Source organism: Zonotrichia albicollis, chromosome 16 (genome assembly GCF_047830755.1).
Source record: "Zonotrichia albicollis isolate bZonAlb1 chromosome 16, bZonAlb1.hap1, whole genome shotgun sequence".
Lineage (NCBI taxonomy): Eukaryota > Metazoa > Chordata > Aves > Passeriformes > Passerellidae > Zonotrichia > Zonotrichia albicollis.
This window is the reverse complement of record NC_133834.1, coordinates 12577332-12602915: the sequence shown is the minus strand read 5'-3', so window position 1 is coordinate 12602915 and position 25584 is coordinate 12577332. Positions and strand designations below refer to the sequence as shown.

The window sequence follows — 25584 nt, the reverse complement described above, 5'->3', positions numbered from 1 at the left end:
CAGTGCTCTTGGAACAATACAAAAAAGACTTAATGATGTGTGAGAATTCACAAGAATGCAGGAAAATTTCTTTCCTGTTTTAAATTAAACTTTACCCTTCCCATTTTATTAAAAGGTGATGGCACTTTATTGCCAGAGCCTTCCAGCCTGTTGTAAGCAACTGATCTCAACAACTTCTCTACAAAATATTCCTGACCATTGTACCTGGCATTGCAATTCAAAAAACATCTCTGGTGCTTTTCTGTTTTCCAAATAATCACAATCAGGTTGTGCTGCACTTGCTTGTCTGTTAAGGATATAAAATATATGTGTATAAAAATAGATATGTAATGTTTATTCAATGCAGCAAACATTCAGGTGAGCATCACTGGGGCTTGGGAGTAATTTGGATCACTTATTTTTCTTGGGTTCTCTGTCTCATTGATGGAATAATGGTGAACTGTATTTCTTTTAAAAGTCTCAGCAAATATATTAATTTGGGAACATTTCTATGATTTTTATAGATAGAAATATAAAAATATAGATATATCACAAATATATATATCTAAAATTATAACCTCCTAAATATTTTCGGGGTTTTTTTGAACTTTCCACTGGAATGAGACATGACATACTGAAGCTTTGAGTAATATTTTATTGCAATGCAGTAAAAAGTTGACTTGCAGTTTTATTATTACTGTAATTTTCATTCAAAATTTTATATCCACAAATTATTTTTTTTTTTCAGTTGAAGTCAACGTGGAATATGTTGCCCTGACTTGTGTCCTGAATTTTAGCTCTTTCCTTTATGTGCTGTTCAGAGTGTGGATGCCATTTTGTGTCCTAGGTAAAATTAACACTTAATAGTGTTTTACAGCCTTTTAGTTTGTCTTCTGAATGGGTGCATTGAGGGTTTTCCTAAAGAGAAGAGAGGGCAGCAAAGGCTGTGAAAATCTGTGAACCTCTAGAAGTGGTGGCATTTGGTAGGAAATTCTAAATGGTAGGAAATTCTAAAATCAGGAGGGGAAACCCACTGATGCTGGAATGGAGTAGTAGTGCTGACTCCTTGTGTGCTTTCAAAAAGAAGCCTGATCTCTCTGGAAAAGCATGTTTGGTGGAAGTTGGTGCCTGGAGCAGGGATGTGGGCACAAGATTATGGTGAAAATGGAGTTCCTTGTTTCCTCATTTGGAGTCTGGAGTTTCCTTTATTGCCAGCTCTAGCTCCGTGTGCTGCGCTGTGTCTTTATTCCAGCATCAGGCTGAAGAGCTCTCAGTGTGCAAAACATGAGCTTTTATTTGAAACCTGAGTTTGCATTTCTGCCACAGCCACACTCTGTGTGCCCCTGCATCAGCGCTGGGAGGGTGCTGGCAGCTGGCACCGAGCTCCAGCTGCTGCCAAAGCACATCTGCCCAGCCTTGTTCCACCTGGGCCAGCTCCCTGTCCAGGAGAGTGTCAGCCTTCACAATATCTGGTCTGTTTTCCCATCCTGTCTGCATTTTAAGAAGTTCATGCTGATATAGATTCCTCAGGGCCATATGGTAGAAACAGTCGGGGAATGATTGGCATCTGACTCCACTGACTCAGAATGCTGAACAATTGCTTCATTAAAACTATACTGTATTAGATTAGTACTGTACTAAATTGAATACTAAAGAATACTCAAGAAAAGCCCATGACTGTCTGTGGAAACCCAGAGCACAGGGAATATTTCTCTGTCTGCTCTGGGGTGCCCTGACCCCCAGGGCAGCACTGACTTTGACCCTCATTCATGGAGAAAGTTTCCCAGACTTCAAGACAGACTGGAATCCACAAAAGTGTGAAATACATTATAGACAGTAGTGTAGGTGTATCACTGGGTGAGAAACTGAGAGTTGGGGATTTTTAGTATGTTGTGGATGGAAGCAAGATGGAGGGCACAGGGTGTTGTCCTGGTTTTCTTCTTCATGCTTCTTCTCCTTCCTTGTTCATGGGTTTGGGTGGCATTTTGTAATTGGGCAGAGAAGTCCCCATTGCAGCTCTGTGGGATCAGTTATTGGGTTAAAAGGGAAATAATCTAGGTATCAGTTCTTAATTGGACAGTTTAGTCTTAAAAGACCTTGTAAAAAGAGATTGTTGGCCATTTTGTGCCTTCTAATGAAAAGCTGCCCAACTCACAGTAGTGAGAATGTTTTATTGATAAGAAATAACAAACACCTGAGTCCAAACATGAATTAGTGTCTCAAGTGCCTTCAATCCAGACCTAGAAAAGTCACCGAGTGGTACCACCACAACTGTCTCCAGACAGCCAGGACACAGCTTTGGCCCAATTGGCCAATGAATACAAACAACCATCACCAGAATCCAATTACCAAATCCCTTCATGTAAACAATCTTCCTAACACATTCCACATGTACAAAAACAACAGGAGCAGAGAATAGAGATAAGAACTGTTTCCTCTTTCCCTGAGGTTCTTTGCTGAGGTTCCCAGGAAATTTCCTTGGGAAGTTGTGCCTTCCTACTCTCTCTGAAGAGAGCTGCAGCTTCAACAGCCACATTTCTGGTGCCCAGCTTCCAAGCGCTGTCTAGATGGAATTGCTGCAGGTATGAGAGCCAGGTATGAGTGCCAAAAAAATCACCTTATAGTCGTATGAATATATTTTATCCATACTTCAGTTATTCCTCACTTTCTGTGCAGCCCATCCCTTTGAGCCACTCAAAATGTCCAATATACCCAGGCACAGGGAGTTATGAAGCAGCCAAAAACACAGTGTTGTCTTCCTTTTCCTGGTTTTAGATCCTGAAATTTGTTTCTCACCCTATGATCCTATGCCAGGCAGAAAGGGGCTGTCCATCTAAGTTTTGCTTCACTCTCTTTTGAGGGACAGTGTGTCATGCAAGTGTTTTGAGATTCCTGCCATTGATACAGAGAAATGAGAAGGGAAATATCTGATGAACTTGTTTTCCTTGCTTCTCATGAACAACGTATGACAGCTTTGAGAAATCATGTTCAAAGGAGTCATTATGGTGCCGTTTGAATTAGTGAAATAAAAGTAAAGACTTCTTATTTTCTAACAGCTTATTTTCCCAGTGGTTGTCCAATAATAACCAGCACTTCAGTCACAGGGGCAGAGAGTTCACGTGTCATTAGCACACTCTGAAAGCTGTAATGCCTTTTTCTTTTATTTATTTTTTCATTTATTCATTTTCTTGCTCTGCAGCTTGGGGTGGAACCCTTGCAGTCCTGAAGCAGGGAGTGCCAGAGTGCTTTGCTGCTTTGGCAATCCACTGTGCATCCAACAAGGAGAATTCTTTGAGGAATGGCACAGAGGATGTTGTTGCTATTGTGATTATTGAAATTATCCCACAAGTTTTGTGCTTTTTGATGGGTACAAATTAGTCCTGTGATGGGTAAGCCTTGGAAATGGGTAATTCTGAGTTAGAGAATTTTTTTTGAGTTTTGACTTACCAAGATCTGCTGTTGCTTTGTGATCAGTTGTGCTTTGGGAGCATTAAAGCATTGGAATGAGAATTCTGCTTACTAAACCGTAACAAAAAATTTGTTCCACTTTGAGATTATTTTTTTTTAAATGAAAACCCAAATGAAAAGTGCTCAGAGTATTTACACTTCAAGTGACCTCAGCACAATTCACAGTTGTTCAGCAGGAGGAAAAAATCTCCAAGTCCTGATGTTCTAATTTATCTTTAAAAAGATTCCACAAGACAAATAAAACCACTTATATTCATTTTTCTCCCTCGCCTGCTTCCATTACTCAGTAGTGAACAAGACATAAAGGTGATCTGAGCCCGGGAGTTTAACCAGAAATAAAATACAGGAATGTATCCTGGCCCTCACACTTGGGTTGTATTTTCCTTTAGAAAATTCTTTCATGTGCTTGTGGGATATCAGAGATAATGATGTGTTGAGTAGGGGCAATGAAACGAGACTCTCAGTCAATAAATTTGCTCAAAATGCAAGCAAGTGAAATAATCTATTGTCTGGTGGAGCTGTTCTATGCAGGTACATAGTTCAAATCATTTCAAAGCTTAGGCTCCAACAGAAATTGTTGGGTTGGAGTATAGCACACCAGAAATTAAATGTCATTTATGTCTCTATGCAGGAATTTAGGACAGGAAGAAGAATTGAATTGAATTGAAAATTTTATTCTGACTCTTATCCTAAATTTACTTTATCTTATCCTATTAATGCTGAACTCGTAACCATTCTTGTAGGAGATTTCTATTTAGAACCAAAAGTAACCAAAAAGCATTTTTAGCAGCAGAATGAACTTCCATGAGAATTTTTAAACCTGTTAATGCTTTTTTTTTTTAATAGTTCAAAAGAGATTTTTTTTTTATTATTGTGACCTTCCCATTACATATTGGACTGTCTGCTGTAATGTTGATGTAGTCAGTGTAGTCCAACAGGTCTGGGTTAGTTCAGTTAAAAACTCATAGCAAATATTGACTCTTGAGAAGGATTAAAGCATTGGAATGGGAACTCTGCTTTCTCAAAGAAGACATAGACAACTCAGATTTATTTATATATATGTATAAGAAAATGTAACCCTACATTTACAATATTGGGATAGCAAGAATTATTTCCCTTCACAGTGGCATTTGCTTACAGTTTTTGACTCAGGACCAGAAACCTTCTGCTGCTTTTGTGGTTTCTCCCTTTTCTAGACTCTTTTCCTGTTATTTTGCATGCAAATCCTGTGCTGTCTGCAAGCTGGGCCATGGATGGGTTTTATACACAGGTCATTAAAGAACTTGCCTGTGCATCTCCAGATTTATTAAGTGACTTGAAGTGCCACTCTATCAAGCCATTGTATCCAATTAGTATTTCTCTCCCTTACAGACGGATTTCTTGAAAAATATTTGCAGTTTATGAAATTATATCTGCAATTATATAGGCTTTTGGGTAATAACAAGTATATTTTCATTTTTCAGTACATTTTATTGTGCTTTGTTATGAACTGTTTACAGCAGTTCTTGCTGGCAGGGGAGAGGAGAGAGGGAGGGCAAATGGAGCTGAGCGTGGAGTAAAACCAAGGGAAATCTCATATTAAAGATTCACCAATGAATCTTTACAGAGTTTATGCAAATCCAGTGGGTATTTTGTGAAAGTGTTAATGAGTGTCACATCCTGATTACTGCATATTTCCCCTTGCGTTTCCAACCACACCAAATCCAATCGAAACTGCTAAAATTAACACCATGAGTTCACAACATTTTGTCAGAAAAACGTGTGAAATTTGTTTTTAAAATATTGTGCACTCATTATTCTTGGAAACATCTTACGTGGATGTCGATATAAACTATCCTGTGTGCATGACAAACTTAGCGTTGGTCTCCCTAAATCCTTCTGAAGCGCTGTCTATTTCTGAGCTGTGTTTTGCATCTCACTATAAAGCAAACCCTATAATTAACTGCCCTGGCACTGAGGATCCTGTGGGAATGTGTTTGTTTACCAACAGCTACCAGGAGCAGCCCTTTTTGCCAAGCACATGAATCCCAGAGTGGTTTGGGATGGAAGGGACCTTCAAACCCATCTCATCCCACCCCTGCCATGGCAGGGACACCTCCCACTGTCCCAGGTCACTCTCAGCCCTGCCCAGCCTGGCCTTGGGCACTGCCAGGGATCCAGGGGCAGCCACAGCTGCTCTGGGCACTCTGTGCCAGGGCTGCCCACAGTCAGTCAAGGAATTCATTCTGAAGGACGTGCTGGTCCTTTTGCTGAGCCTGAAGTGAGGCCTGGGACGTGTGAGGTGACTTCAGACTCATTGATTTAGTTAATCTCAAGAACTGAAAGGTAAAAAATTAAAATTATAAAAAACAAACATTTTTCCCCCCTTTACTTAAGAGTTATACTCAGGGTTTGAGCACTCCAGCCAGCTCACTCCCCTGTTTCCCCATTCCCTTTCCTTTTGCTGCATGGGCCATCTCTCTGTCCGGTTATCTCGGCTGTTTGAGGGGCCTGGAAAGGCCCGGGGTGGCCTTGGGGCAGCCCGCGTATCGAAGGACGAGAAGAGGCTTCAGTTCTTCTTTCGGTTTTTATGTTTATTAATTGTTTATCTAAAAGATGTTCTTTCAGCCACCAGAGATCTGCTCAGCAGTCAGCCATGGGCACACTGTCTGCCCTCCCGGGCAGCCAGGTATCTTTATACCCATTGTTACGTGTACAATATTTATCATTTTTCCCCAATACCATCTATTCTTATAACTCGGTGTACTCTCAGTAATAACCAATCCAAAGGTGCCACCGTGGCCAAAGAAGATGGAGGAGAAGAGGAAGAAGAAGGAGGGCAGGACACACCCCAATTCCTCCATCTTACTCCTCTAAACCCCCCTGTACATAAATCTTAAACCTTGTGTCTCACCCTCTAATTAACTAATCCCTTCACCATTCACCCGGTGAAGCCCTCATCCTTGTCGTCTCCTGTGTAGGGTTAAAGTCCAGCTACCAGACACTTCTGGCAACATTCCAGGAGTCCCGAGCCCCCCAAGGTGGTCTCGGTGGCTCAGCATCTCAGGACTGAGATCTTGAGATCCGACATCTCTCCTCTCAACCTCTCTCAGCTTTTGCTGGGTTTGAAGTTTTGAGAGAATTTCATGTCCCTTTTTGCTATCTTTTGACTCAGCTTGGCAAACATATCCTGTATTTACAACTAGGCCAAAAAAACTCTTACAAGTCATGAGAACAACCAAAATCCAGGAATATTTGTGGGGAAGGAGAATTTCCTACCACCACTCCAGGACACCACTGGTGGGATGGATCAGGATGTGGCACCAGGCAGTTTGGCCTTTTATGGATCTTTTATGGATCTTTAATTTCTCTGCCATCCTGTTAATATAACCCAGAGTGCTGTGTTTGGATCACAATGAGATCACAATGAGCCTGTTTATTTCCAGATACGTAGTGCCATCGTTCATTTGCACATTAAAGGGAACTTTGCTCCAAGAAGACAAATTCGAGGCTACAGAAGCTCTGTGATTATTGTAATGCTAATCTGTATTCAATCCCATGTATGTGTCACATCTTGAATGCTTTAAAAAATTAATTAGTCAACTGTGTTGTGGCACAGATGAGCGGGAGCAAGGGGCTGCTTGCATGCACAAGCTGTGACATTCTCTGTGCCAGCAGGACTTGAAAGGAGAGAAGGTCCCCAAGAACCGAGCTGGAGGTGGGCTCAACCTCTGCCTTCTACCTGATAGTGCAGAAATTGTGGCTTTTGTGTTGTTGTGTTATATTAAGTGATGAAAATATGCTTAAATTATCTCAAATAACAATCCCTATGCTGCTTTATATCCTGTGTTTATGAAGATATTTAAGTCTTTGCATTCATTTTAGGAGGAAGTAAACATCGTGCCTCTAAAGCTAGTGACAAAAGTCTCATTGGTGTGTTCTGCAATCTGGAGAGCAACTGCAAAGGAAAATAGGTGGAGTAAAAATAAATACAGCTGCAAAATAAAGATTTGTTGTTAACTAAGAGTAAAGGATAGGCAGTTACCCATTTTCTCAGCAGAATTCTACCTCCATCCTTCTCACAGAGCTGCCCAGGAGTATTTCTTTGCCTATTTTCTGGGACAAGAATCTTCTAGAAATCTCTAAACTCTCATTCTCTTTTCTTTGCTCAGATCCCTGTGGGTAGGAGCAGGCACGTGCCAGACTCACTCACGGGGGTTGTGCTCACTCTGCTTTACTGAGGGGGCAAAGGCAGAGTGAAAATTCTCAGTTCTGACTCCTGTGGGGCTCTGTGCCTCTAGGGGTGGCTGGGGAGCCTTGGTGCTCCCTCAGTGCCTTCCAGCTGGGGCTGGGCAGTGGTTTATATTGCATTTATTTGATGTTCTGAGCAGCACTCAGGGCTCTGTTCTGTGCCAGAGGCTGCATTTCATCCTTTGGAGGTGTTACCTCGCAGCATTTGACCTCCAAGGGGAAGCACTTCCAGGTTTTTTAGGTTTTTTCCATTGTGTTTTGGCATTTCCCCACAATGGTGTGGTGAGCACTGTCACATCTGTGTTTTTCTGGTCATGGGGCTCTGTAGACAAATTAACCTTTTGCAGTTTTATTGAGGAAACAATTTGCATTAATACTGTGGGAAGAAAAAAGTATTGCAGAATTGGAAGACATTTTGAATTCACAGCATAATAAAAAGTTGCTTTTTCTAATTACTAAACAAAAAAATGTAATTTTTTTGGGAAAAACACCTAAATGCAGATCCAGATTACCTCTGAAGGACATCTAGAGTGAGATATTAAAGTCCATATTGCAGCCTTTACTAGTAATCCCTGTTCCTGTGGCAATGCTGCCTGCTTTAGGAATGCAAATTCCTGTGACTCCTTTAGCATTTCAACAGGGCTGTGAATATGTATAAGCACAGAAGGAATTATTTTGCTTCAAGACTTTTCAGAGACCTGTTTCTTCTTCATGTTGGTAGATATGTTGTTACCTTATGTTTCACATTAAACTTTGCAACAAGCTCAAAAAAAGAGACAACAGTTTTGAAAGTGAATGCTGCTGGTAAATGGTGCCTTCCTTACACTTCACAAAAATGCAGATTTTTTTCTTTGATTTCATGCTTCTTCAGAAACTTTGCTTTATTTTAGGGTTTTGGATAAGTAATTCTTTTTTGAACTTGACCTCCTAAGCAGCAGTGGCTGTGCAAAAAATCCCTATCCTGTGGAATATGCATTTTTGCTCTTTACAGGGGGGTAAGTACAGGCGTGACTTGTTATTTTTATAGCGGTTTTCATAGCATTTCTGCAGAAAACTTTTTTTTGTGGCAATGTTTGAAGTAACATTTATTACAGCAGTACTATTTGCATCAAAACTATGTTCCTCTACTATTTTATTGATGGTCTTTGATTTCTTGTTTCTGATTGAAAATAGGCATGACTTTTTTGACAAAATATAGGAAATAAATTTTTCATTTAATATGCTGCAAACTTCTGCATTTAGCATTACAGTAAGAGTGTGAAAGTACCTTTGGACACTTGCAATGTTTAAGTTAATTCATTTTTAAACTGATTTAATTGCATGACAGACAGAAACAGAACTAGAACCTTCAAGAGAGATTGGTGACATCAGCAGCAAATACATCTTGGGAAAAGGCAACCTCAGCTCTTAATGCAAAATGGATCAATTCAGATTGGTATAATCACATTTACAAATTCGCCATGGAGGCTGCTTGTGAGCAATTGGCTACAGAACAGCACTGACATTTTGAATATACAGAAAAATGATTTCTGAAAACACCTAGTATTTTGTGTCACTGCTTTTTTGGAACATCTCTTAGGTAGGTCCAATGCTAAACCCAATTATTTTTGTGTACTTTTGTAATTAGTTTCACTGTGCTCTTAGCAGCATTGTGGATGCTTGCAGGATCCAACCTCTGGAGAACATGTTAAAATTCTGCTTGGCAGAGAAAAAAAAACTTTTGTTTTCTGATTGTATTTCTTTTGCTAGTTCAGATTTAAAATTCTTATCATTTAGATTATCTCCAAAGGATATTTAGCATGAGTTAACACCATGCTTTCTCAGATGTGGATTTCCTTGAGCTCCAGTTGCTCTGTTGGGTCTGTGGCATCTGATGGATGTTGGATTTTTTAACACATTGGTTGTCTGGCTCAAAGTTGCACATGGAAACCACAAACCCTTTTGAAATAAAGCTGCAGCACGTTTGTGATAAATCACAGGATGCTTTTCCATCTGAATATGTTTCATTAGCTTCCCTTGTGTGGTGCTGCTCATTAGGTGGCTGCAGGAAGAACCATTCCAGCAGGAATCCATCAGGCATGGAGAGCCCCCGTGTGTTGGACATGGACCTGCATCCAAGACTAAACCACATTTCACTGTAGTAAAAATGCTTTACAAACTGGGCAGGTGCAGAATTGCCTTCTGCTCGAGGTGCTACTTTTGAATTTTGCCATTATTCACTTTCTTCAGTGGTTATGTTGGTTTTTAATAGTTCCCACAGTGCAGAAACTTAGTTCAGGAAATTATGGCTAAATCAGTTACCCACTGAAGGCTTTGAGCTGGAAGCTTTCTAGGATGACACGTGCACCTTTGCGGCAGTTTGAAAAAAACCTCCAGCTGCACCATTCACTAAAAGGCACATATTTTACAGTTAGCTGCTGTGGCCCGCTTCTCTGTGATTTTCTTTATCAATCGGAAAATTCAGAAGAAAAACACTCCCTTTTTAAAGGCGGTAAAGATGTAAGGGATGACAAACTAAATTCATTTAGAACTTTTGGTGTGCCATGAGACATAATGTGATGGTGCTCATCTGTAGCATTCAATGAGTACATTGAAAATACTTATTGAAGATAAATAAAAAGGATAGAAATCTGGAATGACTGAAACCTCAACAGCTGCTGCCATCGCAGTAATATTTCAGTTATGTGAGGTTTGTCGCTGCAAGTGTGATGGGAAGGGCAGAGGTTCAGGATTTGTGTGTGTGAGAAGGTCACAGGGAGGATCCCCCGTAGCTGAACCACAGCAAGGCCCTGCTGTGATTCCCACTCAGCTTTTGCTCATCCCACAGGGCTCTTAACTCTGGGTCAGGGTGTGGCTTAGAGGGTCTGGTTCACCCACAGCTGCTGGAGAATCCCTGCTGTCAACAAGGGCATCCCAGCTGAGCTTCTGCATCCCCCTGTGGTGACCCAAGGACAACCCTGGCATCACTGGGCCATGGGAGATGTCAGATGTTTCATCTCCAGTTCAGCTGGGAGGTGGAAGAACCCTCTTACAGATTTCAGACATTTCATCTCCAACTGTGAGGTGGAGGAATCACCATGAGAGATTTCAGACATTTCATCTCCAGTTCAACTGAGAGGTGGTAGAACCATGGTTACACACCCCTGAGAGAGAGTTTTGAAGAGGAATGTGTAATGTGCATGGATTTTTATTCAAGGTTACTCTTTCTATAGACTGAAATATAAATTTCAATGTTCTTTTTTAAGTTGGGCATTGGAATTCAGACCATTATTTTGATTTTGATTGTTCTCACAACTTTGTGAGTGCAGCAGCTCTTTCTGCAGCAGTGTGTGCTTTGCCAGTGCTTCCCCCGCCTCCCTTACTTTTTTGCTAATGAGATAATTAGTTTATTCAAACTCTTTTTCATTATTTGAGTGAAGCATGGGGATCTCTGAAGAGCAGCACTGAGAACCACATGTAGTATGTGCCAGAACTGCAGGTCCTCTGATGGAAGGCCCATACATGCTGCAAAAGCTCAAAACAACAGGCCAGAGGTAATGGAGATGTTTTCTGACTGCTTTGACTCTGAATGGCCTTGCCCTGGACAGCCTGGTTGTGTAAATTAGCAGTGCTAATTGCTGCTGGTGGCATTTTTAATGGATCTGACCTTAATGCTAGGAATATATGGTAAAAAATCAGATTTAAATAACAGAACTAATAAGCCAACCCATAGTATTTTGTTGATTGTAAGTGGCAGAAGATGGTATTTTAGTAATCCCTGTATTTTACTTCACTCATGTTTTGACACACAGGCTGATTTAATTGGAATTTCTAACATTTCAGTGCATTAATGTTCTGAAACACATTAGCTCTGCCTTAGCAGTTAGTGTTTATTCAATCTCAGAGCACTGTAGGGTCATTAATCCTTCGAGCCCTCCTGAGAAGTCAGAGATGGAGACACTGGAAGTTGTATTATTCTAATTTTACAAGTGGGAAAACTGAAGTGATGAATAATGTGGTCAAGGCCACACAGTGAGGCAGTGTGAGCTCTGAGATGTTCTGGCTATTAAGCCCAGTGGCCAGGCCAACCCTTGCTACATTCTCTTTTGAAATTATACACTTCATTGTGATTAAGGTGCCTTAATGGTCCCATAGTCTGTCTAGGAAGAAAGTTTAATAAGTTGAGCATGGCTACAATAAAAACTTCCAAACAAGGAAAACACTATGAAATTACAGCCTGAATTTAATATTTTCTATATGTTAAGTTTTCACAGAAAATAATTAAACCTTGTCTCTCCGATTCTGCCAGAAAGTATTTGTATTTAAAAAAAGGAAATTATTGATATCAAGTTATTTTCCAAGAGATCAGATTGTTCTCGATTTTCATTGCAGAATAATGATAAACATTTGAAGATGTTTAGTAAACTTTTTGGGAGTTTTTTTTGAGAAATTGTGAATATGTGGTATGAAAATTCATCTTACAGAATTAGAAAAGTCCTCTGAGCAGCCTCTTGAGAATTTTTCAATAGAGCACAAGTGGTTGTTTGCAGATTGTAACTCCAGTTGCATAAATAGATGTACTTTGAAATAGCAGCTTATTTGGTAGGGCATTAGCAGTGCTTTTGTGTAGTGAAAGGGATCAGTTTTTAATGTTTATCTGAAACTTTTTCTTCTTCTCCTCAAATGGGTTAATTGCTGCCATCTCTTGTGCAAGATTTTCAAGGTTTTTTCAGTTCCAGCCGATCTTTGTCTTAGAAATGACATAGTCTGCAATATTATTCAAAAAGGAATTCAGAATTTAGCAAGAGATTAATCATCATTTAATCAAAATGTTAACCATAAGATTGATCCTAGTAGCGAACCCCTGCAAACTTTAGCACCACGTCCAGTATTTTAACAAGCAGCTAATATTCAGCCCATCCATTAAGCCACCGCTCCATAAATGAATTATTGAGTGTAATCTCCTCTCCCGTGCCCACCTTCCTTTCCCACAAGGCTGTGGTTTTTAGCTAAGCCGGCGTGGAGCCGCTCTTATCTCCGAATAAAACAAACCCGCTCCGCCGAGCGCCGGCACTGCCGAGCCCGGCAGGGGAAAGGCAGAGGCAGCCGAGGGCTCTGGGCGCTATCGCGGCGGCATCTGGAGCTCAGCAGCGGATGGAAACTCACCCGCACCGTCCCGCGGCACGGCCGGCAGCAGCGCGGCTGTAGCGGAGCCATCGCAGCGCTCCGGGCAGGACGCGGCCGTGCCCGCTGGTGCTGCAGGGCCGCCCGGCTCGCCCCGGCTCCTCCCGCATCGCCGCCCAACATGAAACCCTGGCAGCTGCTGGCAGGCGTGGGAGATGCCCTGCAGGTGAGGCAGCGGCGGCTCGGAGCGGGCTCGGCCGGAGGAGGCAGGGAGGGATGGAGGGAGGGATGGATCCATCCTGTGCCCGCGCCCGGAGCGCCCCGAGCCCGCTGTGCCCGCCGGGAGGGGCCGGGGACACGCGGAATGGGGGCTGCCCCACCTGCGGGGACAGGGGAGGGGATCCGGACACGGGAGGGGTGTGAGGATGCCGGTCAGGTGAGGGGGATCCGGCCAGGTGAGGGATGCGGGGATGTCGGACAGGTGAAGGGGATGCCGGTCAGGTGCGGGGGCTGGTGGCCAGGTGAGGGATGCGAGGATGTCGGACAGGTGAAGGGGATGCCGGTCAGGTGAGGGGACTGGTGGCCAGGTGAGAGGGTTCTGGCCAGGTGAAGGGTGAGGATGATGCCGGCCAGGTGAAGGGTGCGGGGATGCCGGCCAGGTGTGAGGTACTGGGATACCGGCCAGGTGAAGGGGATGCCGGCCAGGTGAAGGGGATGCCGGCCAGGTGAAGGGGATACCGGCCAGGTGAAGGGGATGCCGGCCAGGTGAAGGGGATGCCGGCCAGGTGGGGGGAATCCGGCCAAGGTGAGGGGGATGTTGGTCATGTTAAGGGCACGGAGCTGCCGGCCAGGTGAAGGGGTGCAGGGGTGTCGATCAGGTGAGAAGATGCGGTGAGTTCGAGAGGCTGAAGAGATTTCGGGCTGCGAGGCAGGTAAGGGGGTGCGGGGGTTTGTTGCTGCCGGCCGGGTGGGGGGGATGCCGGCCAGGTGAAGGGATACCGGTCAGATGGAGGGGATGCGGGCCAGGTGAAGGGATACCGGCCAGGTGAAGGGGATGCCGGCCCAGCTGGGCTGTGTGCCGGCCCGGAGCCCAGGGATGCTCGGGCCGAGCCGGGTGTGTGCCGCACAAACTCCGCGGTGCTGCCTCCAGCGTGTTCCTCTGGCTGCGAGCGCTCCTCGGCGAGATGCCGGCAGAAAACAACGCGCGGGAGGGATTATCCATCCTCCCTCCGTGTTTGGCTCAAGTTGATGTGAACTTCATCTTCAGAAAGCTGCTTGGCTTTCTGTGGATGGAATATGTATTAGCATTTATATGAAAGAGAGCAGGAGTCTCATTAGAAGGGGTTTGTCAGCTGGATTATTGCCTGGTGGTTGTTATTGCAGGCAGGTTACAGGATTTCTGACCAACCTGCGTGTCTGTTTAACTTTAGGGTCCCTGTGTGTCACCAGCATAATATACTGATCCTACAAAACACAATTTATGAGTATTTTGAGGTTTTATTACTGTACTTGTTAAAATGCATGGGATATAACAGCAGCAGCATTTTGTTAATAAATACAATTTAAACACACAGGTAATTTTGGTTAATAATCCATTTATATGTGTTTGCATTGAAAAAAAAAGCAGGAACAGGGTATAAAAGACTAGGATTTAAAAGTGCCTATCGGTTTCCAGCTGGATATAATTGCAAAGTAATTTAAATACTTTGAATGACTTTAGCAATATTCTTGCTTTAAAAAACCCACACACTTCAAAGTATGCAAAAAAATGTTGAGGGGAGTGGGGAAGGTGGATTTCTCTAGCTTTTATAAAAAAGGACTCTTGTGCAGACTCCTAATAGGGATATAATATTTTTTAAAGACTTGCTGTCACATGGAGGAGTCTGTGGCACAGCCCAGTAGTGGAATGCTGGGCTCTGCAGTTCAGACACCGTAAAATCACATTTCTTCCAGGATTGCACATTAAATTCCACCTCAGGTACTTGATTTTGATGGATACTGAGGAATTTAGTAACATCCAAATCAGTATTTGTCACTTCTGTAGGGATAAGGAATTTGGTTGTAATACAGAAGTAATTAGGATTTATGTAAATGTTACAGAGAAAGTTTGCATTTTTTCTTATGAATTATTTTGAAAAATCAGTTTACATGCAGTACATTGGTTCCATGTGTATTTCTAAAATGAAGCAACAGATGGGTATAAAGTTTGAATGTCTTGATATTCTGACCGTACATTGTAGCTTTTTTCTTAGATATTTAATGTTCCTGATGTTGATCTGTTTCTTGAACCTGCAAGTAAGGCTGAAGAGTGAGCAAAACTCCCACTCAATGACCAGTGAGTGTTCCCTTGTCTACAGCAGGAGCAGTAGTGCTGTGGAGAATTTTTAGTTTTTCAGATTTGAATCATTTAATGAAAAGGAAGAAGTGAACTCTGGGGTTTTATCCTTTATAGGGGTTTTTCTGGGAGTGCCTGGGGAGTGTGTGTCAATCATCAGCTTTGCTTCCTTTAAAGCTATGGATGTAGGAGAGGGTTGATTATCCACTTGGAGTTCTCCTTCCCAAAGCAATGCATTTTTTGGCATTTTTTGGCTTTTTTTGGCATTTTTTGGCATTTTTTGGCATTTTTTGGCATTTTTTGTCCTTGGAGATGCTGTGAGCACACAGTTGCTCCCATTGCCATTGCCTGCTCTGGAAGCTGTGGGCAGGAGGTTCCATTTATTCATTGTCTCTCCACATCCAGCACCCTGATACCTCAAGGAGTTCATTGCACAGTCCATTGCACCCTTCCCAGGCACAGTTTTAGAAAGTTTGAGCTTTGTATTCTTGCCTACTCCCACTTAAATAAATATTTGAAATCAGAGTAACTTAACAATGGATAGATGAAGCAACTTCAAGGTGTTACCTTTGGTTTTTCCAACTTCAAACCACTTACCTCAGTAGCATCGTTGCCATGGAATTGTTCAAATTTATTCTTTTTTGTAGTAGAAGTTTCATATAGGATCTCAGTTTTGCTCATACACCAGAAAACTTTTCCAGGAACAAGTAATAAATTAATTGTTCAAGGGATCAACTTGGTGGCATTTGAACTGCCAGAAAAGGTCTAGAGAAATGTTCTTGAGAATAATATTGGAAGTTTGGGCTTTTCCTTTTGTAAAGAAAAATATTGCTATAAAATTTTTAATTCATTTGATGAAGATAAATGTGTTAGAAGTGGTAACTGAAGAAGCGTCAACTTAAAGAGGAGAAGGGAGAGAAATGTGGTCAAATCATGCTTGTAAGTTGTGGTGGTAATTGTGAAAAAGTAAATTGGGGAAAAATATATAGGGAATTTTAAGTGTAGAAAATATCTTGTCTGAAGTTTACTTAATATTTTAATTTAAGAAAGCAATGTGTATTTTTTAACTCCTTAGTAAAAATCAAGCTACTAAAGTCAAGCTTTCAGTTGAGTTCAGTGATAGGGATTTTGGAGGTTTAGTTGGAAGGATTGTGTCACAGGATTGTACCTTTCTAGGGTTTGGAGATGGGAACAAAGGCTTCAGAGGGCCTCGATTATTTCAGAGATTTTTCAGTATTTTGGGGGCTTTATATATATATTTCAAGATTGGGACATAATTTATGGCCCCTCCTAGGAGCTAAGCATAACTTTTGAAATGTGTTAACTTTATTTGAGGATAAAGTTTTGAAACTATTACTGTGCCATAAATAGGTGTATGTCCAATCTCGGTGGAAATTAGCAGAGTTATCTGCCTTTAATTCCTGCTGGTTTGGAATGTGTTCCAAAGGAAGGGAATGTGTTCTGGGCTGAGCTGAGAGGAGATGAGGAATTCAGGAGTTCTGATCTCCAGCTGCTGGCTGTGCCCAGGGATGCCCTTTGGAACACAACAAGTGCCATAAATCCACAGTCAGCAGATGGGAGAGAAACACAGGCTTGTCCTTTCACAGGGTGCATCACAAATGCGTTTTATTTAAAATCCAAGTGCTGTGGGACTGCATTTGGGTGAGATAGCAGACAGTGGAAAGAAATAAATGTGTCACTGCCAAAACTCTCTTCTGGTGGCATTTCCTTCTAAATTTATCATGGCAGCCGTGGAGCTCTCTGTCTGTAGGAATAAGTCTCTTCCATTTTATTGTATTTTTAATTTCTTTGCAAGGCATTCAGTGGTGGTGTTAAGGAATGAGGCAAATTCGCTGTCTTCAGTGGCTTTGTGCCCTCACTACTTCTACCTTAGCTGAACTTCAGTTTGGAGCATGTTTTCTTTGAGGGACTGGAGTTGAGTACAAGCATTTCTGCTTTCTCTTTGTCCTCACCGTGCCTGTTGCTCTTTTCATTTCTCTCACCCCTGCTAAATTGCAGAGGCTGTGATTCCCTTCATTGTCTTTGGAAATGAACACAGTATGGCTTCCTCCACCAGGTTGCAATCAGAGACATTTGTGGTTTTTGGTTTTTTTTATTCTGTAGTTAATTACAGATTTCATGCACAGCAACAAGGCTTCTGCAGAGAGAAATTTCACTGATGGTCAGGAATATTTCAAAAATTGCTTTCATCTCACAGGAGAGGAGGCACGCAAACTTTTTCTATTAAAATGGAGAAACTGCTTGAGTCAGCAGTAACATCCAGATTCAGCAAAACTAGGTTATGAATTCGAGCAATTAAACATGACAAAGAGCCCAGTTTTACTGCCTGGACTTAATATCCTTCCAGTATTTTTATTTGAGACATAAAAACTTCAAAATGTTCCTTTGTGTCAGGTGTTGACAAAAACAAGGTATACCTCCATGCCCCACGAACTCTTGAAAATCCTTTTGCACCCACAGTTTTTATTTAAGTAGTTTGATTCTCAGGAGAAGGAAAAACTGTTATTTTCCTTTGTTTTAGATATCCAGAATTTGGCTGCTCCTCATTAATTACCTGCATTTTGGTAGAGATAATGAAAAACTGGTTAAATATTTAGAAATTATTGAAAGAAGCTTTTTCAGTCAATATTCAATATGTATGAAATATAAGCTTTTGCTAATGATGATTAGAAATCCCATCAATATTTTCACGTGGAAGACCAGAGGATCTGTTTTGTTGTTGTGTTTTTGGGTTGTTTTTTTCTGTTTTTATGTATTTGATGCTCAGAAATTTTAAGCAGGTTTCCTCTCTGGAATTTAATTTCTCTGGAATTTAATTTAATTAAGGAAATTCCAAATTTCCTTACTGCAAATTTAGCTGGGAAGAGGAGGGGAGGGACACAAGCAGATGTAAATCATGGCACTGATCACTGATGGCCCAAGCTGAACTTGATCAAAACTTCAGCAAAGATTTTCTGTTCCCTGCTCCTGTGGTGGAGATTGATGTGAAACTCTGAGAACAGCCTCCCACACCTTGTACATGTGAATTATTCTGCTGCGGCTGTGCTGCTGCCTGGACAGGTGTTTATGTCTTTTTTAACTTAAATGTTTTCCTTGTTCAGGTTGACCTTTCTGATTCCGTGACTAATAGGAACCCAGGGATGATGTTTGATGGTTTTTATCCAGATAAATGAGTTGTAGTTACATCAGGACTTGTTTCTGACTGCTAATTAACCTGACTCTGATGGCTTCTTTAACTGCAAAAACCTCCTACAGCCAAGTGAGAGGCACACGTGCCACTGAGGACTTGCACTGTTACCTGGTGCTCTAAACAAAGCCAGCATCGTTTTGGGAATTTAAACCAGAGTATTTGGGGTTAAATTTGGGAATCTTAGAGCCTGAGTATTTTTGGAGAACTGAAGCAAGTCTTCTAAGAGCACAGCATTTAGATCAGGCCCTGCTGGAGCATGCTGGCTCCCTCCTGGCCTGTTTCATGTGAGTTTTCTGTTCCCATGTCAGCATGAAGTGTTCACCTTTGTGCCAGGACACGTCCTTGGGCTGCACTCCTGAGGACAGCAGGTCACTGCTGCTTCTCATGGCCCAGCTTTGCAGTGTGTGATAGCAGCAGGCTGTGTGCACAAGAGCAGGAGATGCATTTTATAGAAGAACAGGTCTGCTGTCACCTGTGCTTGCAGGGAAGGTTTGGTGTTTGGCTGTGACACAGAGAAGTCTCAAACCATTTGTTGTTTTGGAATATTTTGCAGGAGCGATGAAAATCATCTTGTGCTTTCATTTGAATGCTTCAGCCATTTTCAAAACAAGTGTTTATTGATGAGGTCTGGATGAGGTCTGTGGGGGGGTGTGCTGGTTTCCCACCTTGCTGGTTAAGCCAGCACCACTTGAGGCTGTAATCCTGCACTAATCCTCTCACTTACCAGGAAAAGCAGGACAGCGCTGCTGTGCCAGGGAGCAAAATCATCCCAGAACCAGATCTCATTTCAAATGGCATTTCATCCAGGCTTTCCCAGTGAGGCTTTCCCAGTGCCAGCAGAATCAAAAATCCAATTGTGGCAGGCTGAACTTTGTACCAACAGAGAGTCTGTGGGAAGCAACTTAATTTCATTTTGACTTTCATATTTGAAAGTTTGAGCCTTTTTTCTTATCCCTGCTCATTCTTTGAGACACAACAGGAAGAAAGGATTTACTAAGGGGAAATATTAAGAATTGGCATTGGGTATTTTACTGTATTTTCTATACTTCCAATTATATTTTCAAGATGTCACTGTCTCTTAAACAAGTTTCTGTGGTTTTATGAGAACTGGTAAATCAAATTGAGCACAGTCATGTGGCAGCTTAGCAGAAGTTCTGTTTGCCCAGTTTTCATCTCGAGAGCAGAAGGTTTTAGCAGCTCCCTGTGGTAGCTGTGGCTCATTGATTGCACCCATTCTGAATGCAGGGACTTGAGGGTGGTCCTTAGAGCTGGAACCCACGGTCAGGGGAGAGCTCAGCTGTGGAAAGTGTTACAGCCTGGGGGTATTCAGTGAAATGAGGCTTTAAAAGGAGGGTGCAGGGGATGCTGATAGCTTTGGCAGCAGCTACTGATGACCTGTGAAGGCTGAGCTAGAGCAGAGGCTGGACAGAGCTAAAGAATAAAGCAGGGATTTATTAAAAGTATCTCAGTGGATCCACCTTGGGCAGCACAAGAGCCCAGCCAGGGCTGCACCCAAGATGAACCAAAATGGCCCCAAATTGCCCAACCAGTCATGGGGTCTCACTCTCACAAATGATCAGTTCTGCTCCATTTGCACCTTGCAGTTCATTGTCCCATTCCAGCTTTAGCCCAGGCAGTCCCACCCTGCTTGTTTTTCTCTCTCCAGCCCACGGGGTTTGTGCTCCTGGGCTGAGATTTGGGTCATTTGTCCTTGGTGCCCAGCTGGAGCAGGAATTGTTTTGTCTGCCTGCTCTGTGCACAGAGCTCACCATCCCATAATGTGAAGCCCAGACCCACACACTGAAGCAGCACAGAACCTGAAAAATATAAATGCTCAAACCTGAGGTATCACTACAGGGACTGAGCTCCTGTGCAATCCTGCGTGTCCTGTAGGAGGGGAAACTGCGCTGGTCAGGTTCTTCTCAAAGTAAAAAAATCAAACGTTTAAAAAGAATAAGTGCAAAGGGCAAACATCAGCAATGCTCTATGGCTGTTATGAGCTCTTCCTGCAGCAGGCATGAGCTACTGGGCAATAAAAATAAAGCTCAGACTTGTTTGTATGTTGACATTTCTTCTAATTAGTAGAAGCATCATGCCTGTGTGTGTTTCACTAATTAATGATTGCATTCCAGCCTGGGCAGGGCACTCTGCAGAGGGGAGGCAGTGTGGCAGTTCTGCTTTCATTCATTTTTGCCCACATGTTACTGAGCAAGCACAGAACAAAACTCCATTCTGTGCTACAGTGAGGCAAAAATGTCCTTTTATCCCAGCTTGCAAGAAAATTATAAAAATGTATGTCTTTTCCCATGTACTATTTCTTTTTTTTTCACTTTAAAGGCTTTGTCCTAAATATTGGTGTGGATTTTTAAGAACAGTGATGCAGAGGATGCTCTTCCATGCCATGGGGTCCAGCCCTGCTCCCTGCAAGGAGTCAAGTGTCACTGATTATTGACATCCTGTTCATCTTTCAAGCTGTCAGGAAGGGAAGGTCCTTTCCCTCCTCAGACTACCTGTTCCAGTGTTAGAAGTCATTACTGTCTTGAAAAATATTTCTTTGTTAGACAAATACAAATTTCCCATGCTGCAGATGACCTCAGTGTTTCATCTTCTCAGGGAACCTGAAGAAAAAAAGATTTCTCTGCTCCCTGTGCAAGTCTTTTATGACAGAGGCTCTGATTCAGACCTGTGGTTTCTGTCCCAGGCATTTTAATTTCTGTGTTTTGCTTCAACCTTTCCTAGTTATCATTTAGATTAGAAATCTTTATTTTGCATTTAAGACATTCTTTTAGAACATTTTGCATTTAAATAAAAACATTGCATTCAAATAGTTTACCTTGGAACACAGATATTGGCCATGATTTATAATCAGGATTATAAAATTATTATTGTAAGATGTCAGACATTTGAGGCTGAAGCTCTCACAGCTGACTTGAGATCTCTAAGCTGCCTATTGGGCTTTTTTGCAATAGAGGTTATGAGGTTTTTTATTTTGCCAAAGTCTGCTGGAAAGTTTTATTACTCTCTCAAATTTATTGAAGTGTGGATATGTGTGTGTGATCAACTGTCTCATAAAAAGATAAAAGTTATAAACTTCTGCTGATACATTCAAGACTTGATTAGCTCTGCCTGCTCTTGGTTCACATCCTTTCTCTGGGTGAATTTCTCTGAATTATTGCTCTGTGCATTTATCCTGTCAGTTTAACCTCATGGGACAAGTGTGGGGAGAGGGAAAGCGCAGGGCAAGGATTCAGTAGAGAATTGTAGGGTGAGGGAAGGGCTGTGAGGAGATGCTTCAGGCTCTGCCTGAGCACTGCAGGGAGGTGAATCCAGGAGGGTCTGAAGGGTTGTCCTTGGATCAGCTCCTTCTCTCCAGCCTGTGTTACCCAGGACCCTGTGATACCCCACAGCAGCCGAGGGCACTGTGTCAGTGTCGCAGACATCTGTTATGAAAAATCCTTTCCTTCGGGTTTTTCCTCCTGAGAAGCTGAGAGGCCTCAGGAACAAAATGTAAACAATGATTATCTGCTGCTGTGGAATGCAATAGGTGAGTCTGGGATTAGCCCATGTTGGATGTTTCTAATTAATGGCCAATCAATGCCCAACTGGCTCAGACAGTCTGAGACAGCTGCCTTTGTTAGCATTCCTTTCTATTCTTAGCTTAGCCAGCCTTCTGATGAAATCCTTTCTTCTATTATTTTAGTATAGTTTTAATGTAATGTATATCATAAAATAATAAACCAGCCTTCTGAACCATGGAGTCAGATCCCCCTCTCTTCCCTCAACATAAGACCCCTGTGAACACCGTCACAGGTCAGAACTAAGAGTGAAGCACAGCTGGGATAAAATGGAAAAAGCTTCTGCAGTTCTGAAATACATCCATGGAAAACAATGCAAATCTATTCCATGAATTTGTAGTAAACCTTTTTTTCTTTTTGGTAATTAGCAGCTAAATGACTAATATTATAAAATAATGGGGTGTGAGTCACTGGCTGGCGCACAGCTTGACTTTGGCTGTGGGGTAGAACAAGAGAGGTGGAGGTTACAAACTCCAGCTAATCATGCACCGAGTGGATGACTCAGGTAGATTATCCTGTGCCTGCTCAGAAGGGAGCTGCCTTGGCCTCCTCTTATTTCCTTCAGGTTTTAGCACCACTGGAGGAGCCAAGGGCGTTTTGCCCATTAAGATAACAGAAGACAAAGATGGATGAGGGAGCTGAGGTTCTTATGGGGAATTATCTTTAGGAATGGCATGCAGGATGTATACATTTATTCCCCCAAAGCTTTGTGCCTGTGAAGCACAAGGTCTGTAAAATTCTCACTGGATCCAAGCAGGTTTTTTCAGCCAGTTATTTCACTGAATGTAGAGAGGAGAGTTAGTTAATCCTTTTTAGTTATTTTAACAAATTTCCAAATTTTACCCATGTTTTGAGAAAACTGGAAGCATGGAAGAAAAGGGCCAGACAGCACTGCAACTTTGACATGTTTCACTTTGGCATTGTAAAAGGATTTGTCCTTTTTTTCCCCACTGAAAAATTTCCTTTTCATTTTCCTGAATGTTGTAGAAAGTGCCTGGGTCCAACTTGAGTTAGTAACAGATGTTTCATTTGATCTTTCAATCCTGCAAACACAAAACTGGATTTCTGCTTAAAGAAACAAATTCTGACACATAATTGGATGTAACAGCATTGACATGTTCTTCTCCTCCATGGCTGAAGTGAGTAGGTTGGGAAGCTGTGAGCTTAAATTACACAAAGGAAGGTTTAGATTGGGCATTAGAAAGGCTTCTTGTTGGTAAGAATACTTAATATTTAATCAGATGAGTTAGGAAGATTATGGGATTTCTATTACTTGAGGTGTTTAGGAAAGATTTGGGAAGCAATGCCAGAAAAATGCAGCTATACACGTAAACATGTTCTACAGAATTGATTTATAGCTGACAGAACTTGTTCTCACTGCTGTGTTTTTCTAAGATAGAAAATCTTTCTCAAATACCAAATTTAATTCCCATTTAGAGGCGAATCTCTCATGTTCTTACCAAAAGGGATTTTTTAACCCAAGTTCAGAATCTGACCTCCTGCTGCTGTCTCACTCCATGGGGTGAGGCAGTGCACCAACATCAGAGGTGTTTCCTAGGAACAGAGTTTGGAAAACTCTGGAGTTTGCAAAGTTTCTGATGAAACCCTGCATCCTCTTTGAGGAGCAGTGCAGTGAGGGGTGAGCAGCTCTTCAAGCCCTGCTCCCAGCTCCCCTCTGGGTGTCCCTGCTGTCACCCTGTGCTGGCTGGGGACACTCAGCTGGGGATGGACTCTGAGCTCTGAGAAAGTCCTTTTCTGTATTTATGGCAGTTCTGGTCTGTGTTTGTGGGAGCTCTGAGTAATCCTCTCAATAAGAGACCAGACAGGTTTAATAGAATTGATGTTTTTGAAGATTGGTTCTGTATAACCCCTTATACCATCTGTAGTACACACCCCAGCTCCCCTTGTTCCTGCAATATTGCCTTCAACATTTAAAATACAGACTGTTGAAATATATTTTTGCTTTGTTAATAGAAAGCAATTTTTTTCATCTGAGTACTGTGCAGATTTCACATCTATTAATAACATAACATTAAAGGGGTTTTTTAAAATAAAAAACTGATTAAACAGAACATATTAGAGCTCAACATCAGTTGAGACTTTTTATTTTGCTACTTGAGATGTGTAAGAGTGCCTTGGAGCCAGAGAGGCTCTGCTGTGCTATTTTCTATGTAGTATTCTACACATTCCATATAGGAGCCAGCAACGTCTTGTCAAAAACCCCTCCAGCTGAGGAAATAATAGAAATGAAAAGGATGTGCTCTTAACCAGTTGTTCTTGTCTTGGGAATTTCAGTTTACCAACTGAAGCTGAAGTTGCTTGATTCAATGTGAGCACTGTGAGGAGGAAAAGCATGTTGGACACCCTCCTTTCACCATGTTTTGTGGGTTTTTTTGGTGTTTTTTGTCATTACTAGAGCCAACAACACATTTGGCCCAGGACAGAATATTGTGTTACATAGAACTGATTGAAATCTTGAAGACATTGCTCCATCATCTGCTGTGCTTAGACAGAGAAGGAACAGCAGAGAACCGAGTTCCAGAGCCCTCCCCACTCCTTTTGGTACAGCACAAGACCCTATTATATCTAGTTTCAATTTTAAAATTAATTTTCAACATCCTTTGGATAAAAAAATAGTAAAACATAATATTCTACTTAGAAATTATATTATTTTGAGTGAAACAATGCAACTATTAATCAACTTCAAAGAAAGCTGTAGTTTTAGAATAGTCTGTGACAAATAGCAAACTGATATGGAGGCACTAAATAGCTTTCTGTAATATCTGTATTAAAAGAATAGCTGCCAAGATGGTTATTACTTACAGGCATCTCAAACTTCAACAGGTTGATGAAGAATTTAATATTTTCATATGCTTCAGTGTAAAGCCATCTGTCACAGTGACAGAACAAAGTGCTGGGAACAAGAACAAACGTATGTTCATGGAGGTTCTCCATGAAATGTTAGCAGGGAAGACACAAGATGCACAGCAGCATCTTGTAACAAGTGGGCAAGGGATTTGAAACAGCATGGCCATCATCTTCAATATTTACAATTACCATTTCTTTCCTAATTTCTTTTTGTGTAGAAGTGCTAAAAAAATAAAAGTCTGTCAATACAGATGGTGAGGGAGACAGATATAGCAAGGAAAATAGCATTTGCATCCACCTTTTGTAGTTTTTCATGTTCCTGCTCTCGTTTCCTGCGGTTTTAAGCTTCTGTCTGGGTACATCAGTGTATACATTAGACCTCAGGCAGTGTTTCATACATCTGCTGGGCTTTTTAGTGCAAATTAAACAGCCTCAAACACACACAGGAGCTGAACTTTGCTGGTACCTGCTCCCCATCCCCCGTTTGGGAAGGATTTTCATTTGAGGCTGCACAGAATGAATCACATTGCAGTGTTTGAAGCCAGAAGGTGACATAGTGTGACTTTTAACCTGCCATACCCCAAATGTGGGACACAGTGTGGGCTAGTAAGAGATACAAAGGGATTATAGGGGGAAAAAAACGGGACTGAGACATAAAAAAGTGTTCAAGAAAAGTTACTTTGAATCTTTTGTCAGTGGCATTGCAACAAGAAAGATCCAGTTCTAAAAAATCTATATGGTTGGATTTTTAGTTATAAGGTATAAAGGATATATTTTACAGTGATCCTGTTATTTCCAGGCCTCCATTCTCTCTC

The 25584-nt window shown here is 41.8% G+C and overlaps 1 protein-coding gene across 40 annotated transcripts in view; it reads left to right on the top strand.

Moving 5' to 3' along the window:
* Positions 1–25584, top strand: part of RBFOX1 (RNA binding fox-1 homolog 1) — a 1150782-nt gene that overhangs the window by 542117 nt on the left and 583081 nt on the right. For 2 of the 40 annotated variants that reach the window (XM_074553035.1, XM_074553030.1), the window contains exon 1: positions 12639–13006. The exons of 37 other annotated variants lie outside the window; for them this stretch is intronic. In XM_074553035.1, coding sequence (XP_074409136.1) covers positions 12962–13006 — 45 coding nt within the window. In that variant the 5' untranslated portion in view covers positions 12639–12961. Of the gene's footprint in view, positions 1–12638; positions 13007–25584 lie in introns of those variants that run through there. One more of the 40 variants, XM_074553039.1, reaches the window with a different exon arrangement.